Genomic DNA, 16,179 nt, shown 5'->3' on the forward strand with positions numbered 1-16,179 from the left:
AGAAATTTCTGAAAAAAACCTGTAGAAATTCCTGGAAAAAAATCTCGAAAGAATCCCGGAAGAAATTCCTGGAAAAAAATTGTGAAGAAAACCAAGATGAACTTTCTCGATAATTACCTAAAGGAATTACCTCGGAGGAATTCAAGAAACAAAAACCTGGAGGAAAGGATCTTCTTCAGGAAACTTTGATTGAACTCCAGGAAAAATTAAAAAAAAAAACAGTTCTAGAGGTATATCTGAATCTCCAGGAACTGCTTCAAGGACTCCTTCAGAGATTTCTCCAAGGACTTCTCCAGAACTTTCTCCAGGAACTCTTCCCTAAATAAATCCCTGGAGAAATCGCCCTGAAGGTTCTGGGAGAACCCTTCAAGAAATTAAAAAAAAAAAAAGTTTAACAAACTCCAAACGAAATATCTGTAAGAACTCCAAGAGAAATTTCTGAAGGAATTCTTGGTAAATTCCTTCAAGGAGTTCGTGGAGCGATCCCTGAAGCGATTCTCGGAGGAATCCCTCAAGAAGTTGTTATGGAAATCCACGAAGGAGTTCCTGGAGAAATCGCTGAGGGAATTTGAGAACAAATCCCTGAAGGAGTTCTTGGATGAATCCTTTAAAGAAAAATCTCTCAAAGAATTCCAGGAAAATTCCTGAAGAAATTCCTGGATGAATTCAAGAAGGAATTACTTGAGGCATACCCGAATAATCCCTGGAGGAATCACTGAGGGAGTTTCTGGAGAAATCCCTGAAGGAGTTAATGAAAAAATGCCTCAAGGAGTTCAAAGAAAATCAAATTCAGAAATTCATTTTAAAACTTTTAAAATTAAAACTTATATTTTTGTTTTAATTTTGTTCTCTATTTTTGTTTCTGCGATATTTCTACTCTAATCATAGTTATGTTTTGTTCATCAGTCTTACCCAGTTTTATTTTTAATATGAGACAGTGCGGCCAGCACAAGGGCCAAACCGTTTTCTTTCGAGATGGCTATCATTTCACAAGGACCTCTATTACTCCAACGTTGGAAAAGCTGGCAGGCAATTTTTTTTAGATGCAGAGATGTTTTATTTCTTATGGAACCATCAACCTGAATTCATTATATCCGAGGTCCAATAACTTGGGATATGGCATCCAAAAGTTTCAATACGTAATCAAATTTAACAAAAAAAACTACTTTGGACGTTATGTTACGAACATAAAGCTCCGACCTTCATGTTGCGTCCCAAACCAGATGATTCATTCAAGCCAAATTGTGTACCTTTCCCATTCCACAAAAAACAACATCCCTGTAAAAAGAAACTTAACCTTAGCAAACTTAAATAACATTAAACAAACTCATAGTCTACAAAACGTATTAGCACAACCAAATCAAACAATGCTAGTGAATGTAAAATTAGGTGAAACTCGTAGCTTTGAATATTAAAAATATTAAAAATAAAAACAGCAAAATAATATGATTCAAAAAAAAAACGGTGATTTGCTTATTTTCCTATACCATTAGCGGAAACGAAGAAAATACCGCGAAGGTATTTAGCAAGTAAGATTTTTCCTAGATGAGAGATATTTTTTGTTATTTACTATGAAGATGATTATAGCTGAACAAAAAAAAACTTTAATTGCATTGGAAAGTGAAAAATAACATATTTATAATATTGGTAAGAGCAAACCTAGAGCAAAATAGAAACCCAAAAAAAACGCATATTGGTCATTCTTGATGAAACCAATTAGTCCCAATTTATTCAATAGATCCGAAATACCTCACTTCAAAACAACATAACATCTACACACTATCTACCGATCAAGATCTCATTGAAGCACCCGGGATGCCAAGGTGCGAATTGAAGAACGCCTCAAAGTTACTCGTCAAACTGGCAACACTGCGCCGTGCACCGCTCGCTTCAATCTGATCCACGGACATCGGTCGAACCGCTACCGCCGGGCTGGGGTTTATCACATTGGCGGAACCGCTCCGTGTCACCATGCTGGGCTGCGAAGGGAACTTCGGGAAACAGTTGCACAACCGAACGGCTGTACCCGGTAGGGCTGCTGTTGCCGAAGCGGACGGTTGCGATGATCCACCGCCGTCGGAGTTCGGGCTTTCCTGAAGGGAGATCTTTCCTCCGCATGAGGAGCAGAGATTCGCCGGAAGCGTGGGAGCCAGCGGCGGAGGTTTGCACTTCGGGCACAAAGAGCTGCGAAAAATCTGGGATTCCCTGCAACAGGGACAGTTCTGGGCAATATAGTCATAGTTGTTGGACGCCAAGCTACGGGCGTTGGAACCAATCGACGAACAAGTGCAGGAGTTTCTCGCGAATGAGCAGGTCGATGGTAGGTGGGAGCAGGCGGTTCTTTCAGTAGTACTGCTGGCTGCTCCAGAAGATCTGAAATATTGAACAAAGTTGTAGGATTACACCAAGGTTATTGTGGAAGTGCTATAGCTACCCCAGATCTTCGTTGGAAATGGATCCGTAAGCTAGCAAGTAAGCATCCATCTCTTTCATTTGGGTTGTGTCTGTAGATCTGAACATTTGCTGACTGCTGAAGTCATTTGGAGGGGTGTTTATGGTCGGCACACAGCTAGCAGTGTTGCCATCTTCTCCGCTGAATGCCAACCAAGGGCGCTGAATGCGAGTAGTTTGACTCCATATGTGTTGAGGTTTTGGTATTGAAGTTGATGAAGTACTGCATGTGGTTCCAATTGGTGTTAATACTGATGTGGTAGCTAGTCGCTCGGTAGATTGCTGTGGTGTTTCGTTCAGAGATAGCGTGACATTAGGAGGTTCCTCTGCAAAGCCACGTGAGAAGTTGTCTGAATCTGACGCCGAATTTGATGCGGCCTGGTTGTCGTGGATCCTGTAAGCAAGTAAGTCATGAAGCTTATGGTGAACACGAATCGTGATCATCACAATCTTACCCATTATGGCGGAAGAACTGCGAATCATCGTACGTCGGTGGAGGGCTCGACGAGTTGCCGGATGGAGCTGACCCTGATGTTGTTTGGCAGCCAACGCTGTGACTCTGGCTCGTCGAAGCCGACGTTGAAGCTTCTGCAAACGACATTCTATGTCAGAACTATCAACCCTGATCATTCCACGAAGTATCCAAATCAATATTTCAACTCACCGACAATACGCGATGACATGAAGAAATCTGGTTCCGATTGATCCCAACGTTGCTCATGCAGATCGTCGTCCTCATAATCGGAAGCATGGTGACCTCCATCTAACCCATACGGAACTTGCAAGTGCGTCGCACTTGTCGAAGGCCTTTCATTATCCATCTCCGGAGGCAAACGTACCTCCAATATCGGATTGTTACTCTCCGACACATTACTCGGACGTCGGGATCGTCTCATACGGCTTCGTCGCCCGGAAGCGGAAGACGAATGGCGCCTGCGCTTCCTCTTGATGTCATCATCCATTCCAACCTTAATTATTTCGTCATAATCTGGCGGAGCTTCATACATCGGTGGTTCGTCCACATCTTCGGGTCCACGTGGACTGTTGCTATCTGTAACAATAACATTCACTGAGGGTCTTTCTAAAATGTCTAACTACTACATCATCATTGGCGTAGTAGACCTCTGAATCTTTAAAAATTCTTCCTGATAAAATAATCGTCCAATGTTTTCTGCTAAAAACGTGAGAAACACCTCAAGTTTTCTAGGCAATGTTGTCACATAGTCCTTCAAATATTCCACAAAAAATTTCAGTGGATGTTCCTTCAGAACTTCTTTCACAGTTGTGTCCAAAAACTACCCTGTTTCTGCTGGAATCTTAACGGAAGCTGCAATATAAGTGCTTCTTGAGCCTCTGCTTGATTTTTTTCTAGAACAGAAACTTTCCAATAGATTGCCTGAGAAGATCTTCCAGGAATCCAAGAGATCGCTTCAGGCAAATTTCTGGTCAAGGTTATTAACGAATTGCGGATAATTTGTTGAAGAAAAAATTTGAACAAAATTCAATTATTGAACTATCTTTATTCTTCATTTTTTATTTTCTACCGCAATCACAGAATTTCTGAAGTTTTGGTGGAGTTTCAAAGGTTTATGTCAGTATTTCAGAATGTTCTGTGAAATTTAAAGTTTTCGGTTAAAATTTGAAATTTTCATCAAAATACAGTTTTCACTTGATTTTTACTTTTTTTTAAATTTTCCATCTGATTCTCAGTAATTTCATCGCAATTTGTGCCAAAATTTTTTGAACTTCCCTTTAAATTTTCAAGAAAATCGTCAGAATCCGCTCATAGTGGAGAGGGGGGGGTTTTGGAAAGTGTGACAAGCAATGTATTAGATATTGCGCTTCCAAATATTGCGTGACGTACTAAATGGATGCTCCCTTGTTGATTTTTTTTGAATTTATGACGGATTTTTATTATTTCGAAGAATTTTTCAAGTTTTCGTCGGATTTAGAAAAAAATTGGATAAGCCTCAAAAACAGTAAGAATAATCACCGTGGACTATTACTATTATTTGTGGAGAAATATTTGAATTCTTTCTCCATTATTACGTTGCGTTGCGTTGCGTGATAATGGAGAAATTCTTAGATTACATACTGGAAGTTGCAATGCTAAAAACTTAGATAACCTTATTCCAATTACTTATGGATAGACATTTGGGAAAGATCAGCTATCCAATTGGAAGTTGAAGTAGAAAAGACATGAAAACATCTATTCTCGGCCACGCTCCTCTTCTCCGTAACGTGGGTAAAGGAGATCAACGACTCCATTATTCATGATTTTCTTGGTTTTTTTTAATTTTTTTTTTTATTTTGAATTTGACCGGAATTTCAAAGTTGTTGATGGGGGTTAGTTATTATTATGATGGAAACTATTTTCTTTAATTGGCTTCTTTAACGGTGTTGAGATAATTCCATATTCTGAATCTACATGCCAAACTGAGCCGAAATCCAAATTTTCATGAGTTTTGGTGCCCGAGAACCTATTTAAAAATCGATTTAAAGTTTGTACGGGAGCGATCCAATGAATCACCCCTCGTCCGGTTTCGTACTGGGCGGAGCTGTCAAGCAGTTGCCCAACTGTCAAAAGGTGATTTGAAAAAATCTCTTTTAAAATTGATGTTAGGTATCAAAATAAAGTTCTAAAAATCTGAAAAAAAAATCATAGTGGCTCAGAAAAAAGTGCTCTTTCGTTTAAAAAGCTAATTTTAAAAACCCAATTGCTGGATTATTGGAAGAAACTAAGTTGAATTACTAGTTAAAATTAAAAAAAAAACTTTACTATTACTTTATTTTACAAAAGAAAAACTAAAAAATGAAAAATTTTAGGAAAAACTAGAAAAGGACGATCAAATTCCACTACAGATAGGCCTCATTTTTTTAGTTTTTAGTTCCATATTTTAGTTTTTCTTTTTAAAAAGAACAGCACATAGTAGTGAAGTGTTTTTTTTTCGCTAGCAATTCAAGTGAGAAAGTTCTACTAAAATTTCCAACGTGTTATTGAAGAGAAACTTGTTATTTTTGTACGGAATCATGGAAATTAAAAAATTTAACAAATCCGAAATTTTCTGAAAAAAAAATCAAAGGAATTTTGAAATTTTGTGGCGAAAACTCGGATTTTTCTAGTGAAATATAACATTTTTTGCAATTGTAACAAAAAATATCACATTTCACTAGAAAATCTGAGTTCTTATCGCAAAATTTCAAAATTCCGTGGAAAAAAATCAACGGAACTTTGAAATTTTGTTGCGAAAACTCGGATTTTTCTAGTGAATTATCTTTTTTTGTGATTCTAACAAAAAAATATTACATTTCACTAGAAATTTCACAAAATTTCAAAATTCCGAAATAAAACTGCATGCGAAACGTCAGCATTTTTAGTAGAATATTTTAGTACTTAGAATTTTTGTCAGAATTTAAAAAGTGTCGAAATTGTAAAACTATTAAGTTTTGCGGGTTTTCCCATCGAAACTTAATATATTTCTGCAGCTTTTTCATCGAATTTCTGTAATTCTCGATAAAAAAATATATAAGAAAGCAGAAATCCGGCGTTATATTTCAGCATTTTTGTTTTTGGTAAAATATCATTTTTTCGGTAGAATTCCGAGATTACGGGAAACGAAATTCGGGTTGTAATTTCTGCACTTCGGATGAAATTCGAAGCATTTTGTAGTTTTAGAACTGTCCAGTGAAATTTTTGAATAAAATTTCACAAAAAAATGGTTTCTGCATAAATGGAAAACATTTTCCACCTCAAAAAAATTCAGAAGATACCTCGATCCATCCACGAAAACCGATTTTGAAAATATTGCTTCTTTATTTAATTAAAAATCAAAAACCAAAAAAATGAGGAAATGTTTCCAGTTTCGCCTTAAAGTGAAGTTATGTGGGGACCTCCCATTGTAGCTAGCAGCCATGTTCACATGCCTCTCAATCCGGTCTACCGCGGATTTATCTATGACAGCTTCTACACTGTCTTGACAGTCTTTACACTATACCCCCCCCTTTTTTCCTCACCGAGAAACCTTTCCGCCAATGCTTAATCGCTAAAAGAAAGGTACTCACCTAACAGCTCACTGATGGTCTGCAGCTGACTCTGCAGCTCGCGTTGCTGCCTAGCACGATTTCCGGTACGATACAACAGGATGATGAACACCGAAATCAACATCACCAGTCCAAAAGCACTTGCAATGAATATGAGAGTCGCCGTCCGAAGATCCGGATAGCGATCCATCTTTGGAAAGTAATAATTCGGTGTGTGAGAGTACCATCGGCGATCAATGCGCTCCGTTTCCCATTGGGCTTCACAACTCGACGGTTCGTCACTGCCATCTCCGCAATGATCAAATCCATCACAATGCAGCTGAATTGGAATACACTTTCTGTTCTGACACAAAAATTCCGATCCCATGTAGCAATCTATAATAAAGTCTTCATTAAATTACAGATTTTATTTGATTCTTGAAAAACCCTTACCTAGATAACTAAAAGCTGAGTATACCAATGCCATTCTAGACTGTATTATAAACGTAGCACGCAAATGCACATAAAATCCCGAAGTCAATGGCGTAACATAACCTTTCCCCTGACTTCCAGCATTGGGCCTTATAACATCCAAGATTCCGCCATCGGAGCTCGTACCCTGAACCACCGTCAACAATGAATTTGGTCCCATCTTCTCGAACGTGTCGATCCGCAACGACAAGTGAGTCTTCAAATGAGCGTACGTATTCGGAGGCTTTATCAACCAAATACAGTCGAATATTCGACCCTCATCCATATTCTGTACCATCTTCATCATGGTAATGGCTCCTCCTACATTTTCAACCACTCCACCACAGTTCGTATCCGGTAGCATCAACGGATTCGCTGCACTATCAACCGTCAAAAACGAAACTCTCGCTCTATACCCCAAACCAGATCCCCCATTTGCATAGAACCTGATGATCATCGAAGGCCCCGTACTCTGAATCACCGGAGGTCGAAAACTCGCTCCAGAAATTGCATGCAACCTCTGCCCATTCCAATCGTAGAACTCCATCGTCGACGTCTTGGCCAGCAGAAAATCGCTGAAGATCACATTCACCCGACAAGCCTCCACATTGCAGTTCAACACGTACTCCTTGCCAAAGTCCCGCGGATAATACGAGGGAAAGTACGGGGTCGTTATTATCTTGGTGTGGGCCCCTCCCGTCAGGTTATGCATCGCACCGGGGTTCACCTGCAGCGTCTCGCGATTCCCTTTAAAGGTTAAAAAGATTACATAAGATGTTATGTGACCCATAACCCCTAACAGCCAACTCACTTTCCGCCACGTAGTCCAAAGTGAACGCATGCGAATGGTTGCTCCAGTAGATGAATCTGATCAACACCGAGCGGGTTTGCGTTTGGTAGACTACGTCATGGCCGCAGTTGCGTCGACCAGATTGCTCCACGTCGAAAGGCGGCTCGGAAAATTCTAGGTAATCGCATCGACACGGTAGCTCATTGTGAACGGCACACTTCGTGGGGAAGTTGCTGTAGCTGCGATGCCAGGGGATAAGAATTGTTACTCAATATGTACACAGCACAGAGAGACCGAAAAATGCAGTCATATGACCAGCACATACCTTAATGAGATTTTGAAGTTACACGAAGGGCAGGTCACCAATTCTAGGGAGCAGACGGACGGTGACGTTTGATTCAGAGACTAAAATAGAACAGAGTTGTAATGATTGTGGTTGAACACAAGTATAATAAGTATGATCTCATTTTGTGCGTAATCCTTTCAAATTGAGTTTAAGAGTGAGTCAATGCCATATGCCTATTGCTAGTTCAACATTCCAGTTAATTTACACTAGTTTAAATTGTACTATTCAATATTTATATGAACTATTCAGCAGGGTGGGTCAAGGTTGTATGAGAAAATTCAAAATTGATCAGATTCAATCAGGTCAAAATTTTTAAAGGCTCTTAAACGTCTCAAACAACTGTGCAAAATTTGATTGGTTTAGCCTACGTTTTGCGCATCGCGATTGGAGATTGTATGGGATTTTACAAGTTGCTCAAAATTTACCTATACCATATAACCGCTAATGTAAAAGTGTAGCCCAGGATGCGTCGAAAAACGCTGTCAAAGACCGCAAAACGATCCAATGCTTGTGGAAAAAGATATACTTTTGGCAATTCTGGCCAACAATTGAGATTTTATTATTGATGTTATTTTTTACATATTAAGCACACTCAGGCAATCTGTAGGTTATAACTTTTGTCACAAGACTCGGATCGCTTTCTTTAGGACATCTGAGGCTATACTAGAATAATGTTATTTTTTATAGGAAAAATGCAAAAAAAAAGTTTTCCCATATAAAATCCCATACAATTTTCAATCGCGATGCGCAAAGTGTAGGCATCGTGTAGCGCAAAGATCGTGCTCAAATTTTGTACAGTCACTCAATACCTGAAATGGAATTAAAAAAAAACTTTGACAAAAAAACGACCTCTATTACCCACGCTACAATTCAAATGTTATAAATCATCCAGGAGCTCTTACAGCAATTAGATCTACAAGCGTATTTAGTACTCGTGGAGGTACTTAAAGATCCGTAATGATCGGCAGGGATCCGTGTCGAAAATCCAAGTTTCGCGAAAGATTGCAAAATAGTGTGAACGTTCTCGAATATACTATGACCAGAAAAATCTCAAAAAATCAGTGAACATATCCAAAGGTGCGTGAAGGTTTTGTAAAAGTTTTGTAGAGGTATTTGAAGGTTCATAAGGGACATATTAAGTTGGCTAAGGCTCGCGAAGACCTTTGAAGGTGCAATAAGTATGGTGATCTAATTGCTACTATTTCTGATTAGTATACAGAATATCCTCGATTCACTCCCTGCCTCTTTTTTTCATACTTTGTACGTAGCCCTTCTGTTTACGCCTACCAAACGGCAATCAACATGAACATCTGCCATACGCGTTGGGGGGGCAAAGCTCTCCAAAATCGGACAAAACTCAACTTTTTTCAGCTCAATGCACTAGTTTTCATGTGAATATGCCTAAATTAGGTCAATCGCGTCAATATTTTCCGGATTTCATCGATTTTTTAAGGCCTTGAACCACACCCCCCCAACTACGTCACAAGTTGGCGCGTATGACCTCTGCCATACAGCCACTCATCCAGACATTCCGACATCGGGATGATCTTGCACAGGCCCAGACTAATTTGAGGTCTGCCGTGGGCAAGTGATTGCATAATCACTGCCTCCCCCTTCCTCACATTGACATGTAAACTAATGTGCCAGATATCATCATCACCTCACGCAGAAATAATACAAATTCACAGTGTTTATATGTAGGATCCCAAAATAATGTTTCTTTGTTTTGATTATCTATAAAAAATATGTATCGTCAATAATGAGCAAAGTAAAGCGTTATAACAATTAAGCAGGGTGTCCTATTTTCGGTACTTCTCGTTTCACCTTAATGAATAATAGGCGGCTCTGGCAGAAAATTAAGGGCCGCATAGATCATGGACATTTCCCAATTGCTCATTGGCATGAGCTAATACTTGAGTAAAACATGCAAAATTAGCAGTCTTGTAATTGTAAGTTATGACGTGCAATCACTCAAAATTACACTAAAATGCGAAGATAGCATGTAAATCAGTAATAAAAGGTCGATTTACAGAAGAAACTATTTTAAACGTCCTTTACTGTGAGCTACGGGGATTTTGCCATTTGCTGCCCCGTTTGAAAAATACGATCAGTCCGCAGCGCCAGCTACTACTGAAGGCGAACAGGCACAATCAGCAAAGAAAAACCGAACCAACTGCGACCGCTGTTCCAAAGAGGAATATATTTTGCTTCATGGTTCACTTTTCAAGCACTGTGTCCCAGAGAAGTCAGGCTGTCAACTTCCTCGTGCCCCTTGATTCCGCAGTGTTCCGGTTCATAAGCATGATCTCATTTTGGCAGATATCTAGTAACACCAGAATATCTCGTACAAAGAAATGCTTTTAGAGGACTACAGCATAGTCGCCCGCTAAGAATAGGACTACTAACTCCAATAAGCCAAATTTGAGTAAATCGATTAAACCCACACTGGGTAAATTGCCTTTAACTCCAGCAAAAAAATATACTTAAGAGTACACTGAAACCTCCATTTAAGTCGATGCATGGCTTATCGAAAATAATTTTTACCGTAAAAGCATTGACAAAACTAAAGACTTTTATATTTTTTAACACTTCGCATGACAAAGGAGATTTGTCAAAAAATATAAAAATGTATAGTTTAGTCATCGCTTGCACGGTAAAAAATATTTTTGATCAGCCACGCATCGACTTAAATGGAGGTTTCAGTGGGTAAATTCAACCCAAGACCCCCCCCCCCCCCTCATTCAACCCAAATTTGAGTATACCTACATTTACTCAAAATTGGCTTATTGGGCTCAAGGACCCCCATTGGGTAGATGCATCTCTGTTTGTTTTTGACAACATCGGTGGGGGAAAGAGAGAAAACAACCTAATTTTGTGTAACAAGTTTATTCGATACACACAGCTTTGAGTAAAATCGACCCAAAAATTAGGTAGTTTGATTTCTCCGTGTGCGGTTTATGTCAGCAAACGCAAGGTATGGCTTAAAGCTACCGTGGTAAGCTTGAAGGCTAGAGTGGGTCATCGTTTATATGGAAAAATGATAAATTCAATGGTATCCCATCAGATCAAAGCTTTTTTGATCCCATTTCAAGACCCAAATAAGTGTGCAAAATTTGGACACGATCGGTTATGTCTACGTTTTGCGCATCGCGTTTGAAATTTGTATGGGGTTTTACATGGGAAAACACACTTTTTTACATTTCTCTCATAACAAGCTCGAATTTTTCTAAAACCATGTAACCGATAAAGTGAAAACATAGCCTAGGGTGTCCTGAAAAACATTGCCGAAGACCGCGAAGTGATCTGATGCTTATGAAAAAAGTTATAGCGTTGGCATTGCTTGGCGAAACAGCATGATTTTATTGCTATTGTTATTCCTTTACATGTTAAAACATAAACACATGCATGCGGTTCGTTGGTTATAACTATTTTCACAAGCATCGGACCGCTTTGCGGTCTTCAACAATGTTTTTCCAAACATCCTAGGCTATCATTTTACAGTATCGGTTAAAAAGTTTCAGACAAACTTTTTCAAGTTATGACAAAAATGCAAAAAAAGTATGTTTTCCCATACAAAATCCCATACAAATTTCAATTGCAATGCGCAAAGTGTAGACGCAACCGATCATGCTCAAATTTTACACAGATACTCAGGACCCGAAACGGAACCAAAAAAGCTTCGATCTGAGAAAACGGTTCCGTTGACCAACACTATTGAAGGCACTTATAGGATAATGTTGCGAGAGCGTACCATACCGTATCACACGATGCACTCTGCGTCATCGCTGATTTGGTGCCTATCGGTATCCTTATCTAGACGGACATAGAGTGCTTCGAAATTCGCGACACAAGAGGCATGCGCAGGACTGCGTCAGTCAGGACTCCATAGTCAAATGGCTGCGCGCGTGGAACAGTTTCACCAAAGGAAGGTGGACTCACAGGTTTATCCCGAGATAGTTGGGTTAACAGGTACCATAACATTCCAACTAACTCAGGTCATCGGGCCATGGTTGCTTCCGATAGTATCTACAATCGTTTCGGCCATGCGGGTTCTCCCAAATGTCCGGTTTGTGCTGGTTTAGGAAAATCCGCCGTTTAAACAACTTAACAACTGTTTAAGCATACTCAAATAAAAGACAAATATGAATTTACCAAATCAATGAATATAAAAGGTTCGACAAAAAAAAAATATGTCGACCACTGGATTCGAACCAATAGCCACTGCGTGAGAGCCCTATGCTCTACAACATTACTATAATTACTATAGTTGATAATTGCACAATTACACAGTAGTAAAGTTGGCATCACTTTGTAAAGTGTCTTCAGCAGCGCAGCGGTAAGTCAGCAGTCTACCACATAAGAGAATCCAGTTCAAATCTATATAGAAGCGAAAAAGACAAATTCAATTACACCGTCTTCGGCCAGAGGCCGCACAGACTGAACATTACTAACATTAGACAACGGACAACACATATAACACCCAGTGGACCAGTGGAGAATTTTCAGTTTGACGAAAAGTTTTCCCCGACTGGAGCGGGATTCGACCCCACACTCCGAGGCTTACGAGACATCTAAACGACTGTCGCCACTAATTGCTCGGCCACGAAGCCCACATGTGTGAAATATAATTATTGGGAGCAATTTCAGACATTGATAAACAAGGTTGTGTTAAATCTGAAATACACATTTTTGTAAATACATATCTACATGAATTTTGGCAAAGTTCCATAAGAAGCTGTTTAGTAGGCTATCCACTATCCAGTTACCTAAGGCACCCTACACACTACTCAAACCGTTCGACCAACATTGCCACCGCCCCCAGGTTGGTCGAACCAGCGAATGTTTTTGCAACTGTATGACGAACTGCCAAATCGTGTTGCACCAACATACTTCCCCATATGAAATCGCACTATGTTTGTGCAACAGCACTACACACGGTACGATCGGTTCGTCAAACATTGGCTCCGCCCACCATTGGTTTGAGTAAAATCAACCCGGTTTGATTTTTGCCGACCAAACCGTCAACCGTCAAATCGGTTTGACGAACTGCCAAATCGGTTCGTCAAACAGCATCACACACGGTCAAACACAGCACCGACTCAACCACCAATCTGGGGGCGGAGCCAATGTTGGTCAAACCGTTTGAGTAGTGTGTAGGGTGCCTTACGTAAACTTTCAAGTCCCAAAATTACTGAAAAATTAAGCTACTTAGAAGGCTAAAGAGCAATCTGGAATAAGCTGCTTAGCCTCTAAAGTGCTCTCTTTTCTGAGCTTTAGGTTACTTGGGCGTTTTGTTAGAAAGTGTAGACGTAGCAATAAGATAAAATACACAAAAATAAAAACTTAAAAAAAAAGTTTTGTTCGTGTTCCTGCTTTTTTGCACAATGCGTGACCGTATGCTTGCAACATGTGTGGAGGACACAGCTCCGGCCAATCTGGTCCAGAGGATGTGTAGGGATGAGTTTTGCTGGAATTCCGTTTCAACGGCTATTACCCACATCATCTTGGAATTACAGATGAGGTGGCGCTTGGACTCGAAGAATGGCAAGTGTAGACGGTCCAAGGGTTTGGAGCAGGTTACGTAGGTCATACTGGTGCCCTGCGGTCGAAATCAACCCTCACAGCGGGACAGGTCGGGACAGGTGGAGGCCCTAGGCCTTTAACTCGTTCTGGCCGATTAGGCCTTACTTACGGGAAGATCAAATCGCTGTGTATCATATAAATCATATAAATCATATATAAATCAGCTCTAAAAACTTGCTGTCGGCTACGTTTGCGTCAGTAAATGTCAAACTAATTTCTTTGAATATATCTTTGGCTCATTTAAAAAAAAAATGATGATACTGAATCTGAATAAAGTTTTCATAATCTTATAGCTTATGATCACTTCCAATGATATTAACTGAGAGCTTCCACTTTTTGCAATCGTATACCGTACGAAGATACCGAATACGAAGATACTCTACATATGTCATAGAATACTAAGCTGAGCAGTTGGCTTTGTCCCAGTTGGGACGTTACTATGTAGGATCCTAGAAACGCAAATCATTTGCATGGTGCATTCAAACACAGGATGATGGACAAAAACAAGAATAAAATCAAAATTAAAAAATGTGGAGAAGCTTGGTAGCTTACCATTAGACAAAACCAAGATTAGTGTGGACAGTTAGTGCAGTTCGTCAAATTCATACTAAAGACAGATAAATAACGTCCAGAAAATGCCCAGAAGTGCAATGTAATAAATATTTAAAAGGCAGATCAAGTTCAAAAAATGACAAACCTTTCGATTCGTTTATCAAAAAAGCAATAAGCTCAGGGTAGTATTTAGTTATATGGTGAAACACGCGTTTCTTGCTTTCGTAAATCCAATTAGCGTCTTTCTAACGTTCTTTGTTGTTGGCATCGCTAATCAGAACTCACAGCTCGAAGGAAAAATTCCCCCAGAAAGTGAAAAAATCTTACTCTTTCAAATGTTACATTGGTAGCCTGGAGCTGCCCACGATCTCCCAGCTCCAAATAGACTCGATGTCCATTGTAAACTCCACATATCTCGTTGGTTCGGAAAACTTTGGGCAATCCTTGTATCCCCGGCGTAATCCATATCAGCGTAATCCACAGCAGTTTCAGCATTGAACTAGACATCCAACCAACTCCAATGTAGCTTCTTTTCATTGCCGCGCACTTATTGAAGCGCTTTCAACCTATCTGACGCCCTGGTTGAACGCTTATCCCCAAATTATCAAATTCTCACTTCCACTAATTGATGACTAATTGGCTAGTCCACTTGTGTCCAGCAGAAGCAATAAAATTTTCCTCCATCAGGTTGGAGTTGTTCGCCAAGGTTCCGAGTTTTGTTCGCGCCCGTTCGACCGCCGCACCAGTACTGAACGCAACAGGACAACGCGTCCCACCAGGTAAACTCCCGAGGGAATCCCTAGAGGTGCATTTACGAAACGTTGCGGCGACACTTACGCGACGACGACATCGACCCTTACGGTGTTGACCGAGCTTCCTGGGACTGACTGGAGTTTTGGTGGGTGGGTTGGGTGCATTATGTGACAATGCGTATTGTGTCGCCAGGAAGTGTTGTGTTGAGCTGAATGGTTCATTTGAGACGTAATGGAACGTTTGAAGATCCGAGTTGTTTATTTGGTTTCCATGCGTTGCATTCTAGTTCGAACAAAGAATGAGACCTTCGGAACTGAACGCCATTTCTTCAACAAACAGCTGATTATTACGTTACATGCTAATATTCAAACAGCTTGTTGGTACATATTGGCTGTAATCTACCCTGTACACATGTGCTTAGGTTATATGGTTTCAATGCACTCGAAAAGGGTACAAACGTATTTTTCAAGTACGAAGTAAACTGTTCGATGTGGATCAATGAAGTCGTGGCAACTGTTGGATAATACCAATAAAACCAAACTCAAGGATTGTAAGAAATTGCAATCATAAATAGAACCAGATAAGTCACTAATCCAACTGGTTGTTACGAAAGCATCCTTGAAACCATTGAAGGACACTTAGTAAACACACCTACAAGGAGGAAATACATACTTTTAAACGGGTTCTTACGAGCATAAGCGTAACTAACAAACTAACAAACTAACAAACTAACAAACTAACAAACTAACAAACTAACAAACTAACAAACTAACAAACTAACAAACTAACAAACTAACAAACTAACAAACTAACAAACTAACAAACTAACAAACTAACAAACTAACAAACTAACAAACTAACAAACTAACAAACTAACAAACTAACAAACTAACAAACTAACAAACTAACAAACTAACAAACTAACAAACTAACAAACTAACAAACTAACAAACTAACAAACTAACAAACTAACAAACTAACAAACTAACAAACTAACAAACTAACAAACTAACAAACTAACAAACTAACAAACTAACAAACTAACAAACTAACAAACTAACAAACTAACAAACTAACAAACTAACAAACTAACAAACTAACAAACTAACAAACTAACAAACTATCAAACTAACAAACTAACAAACTAACAAACTAACAAACTAACAAACTAACAAACTAACAAACTAACAAACTAACAAACTAACAAACTAAC

The 16,179-nt window shown here is 39.4% G+C and overlaps 1 protein-coding gene across 1 annotated transcript; it reads right to left on the reverse strand.

Moving 5' to 3' along the window:
* Window positions 1–1,697: 1,697 nt before the first annotated feature.
* LOC109418923 (uncharacterized) lies at window positions 1,698–14,909 on the reverse strand. Its single transcript, XM_029870837.2, has 9 exons — window positions 14,541–14,909; window positions 8,058–8,137; window positions 7,754–7,971; window positions 6,925–7,689; window positions 6,514–6,867; window positions 3,116–3,502; window positions 2,907–3,039; window positions 2,435–2,845; window positions 1,698–2,373 (listed from the first exon to the last, which is right to left on the reverse strand). The coding sequence occupies exons 1-9, from the start codon at window positions 14,748–14,750 to the stop codon at window positions 1,791–1,793; spliced, it is 3,141 nt and encodes a 1,046-aa protein (XP_029726697.2). The 5' UTR covers window positions 14,751–14,909; the 3' UTR covers window positions 1,698–1,790.
* Window positions 14,910–16,179: the final 1,270 nt, after the last annotated feature.

The sequence above is a fragment of the Aedes albopictus genome, chromosome 2, assembly GCF_035046485.1.
Source record: "Aedes albopictus strain Foshan chromosome 2, AalbF5, whole genome shotgun sequence".
Lineage (NCBI taxonomy): Eukaryota > Metazoa > Arthropoda > Insecta > Diptera > Culicidae > Aedes > Aedes albopictus.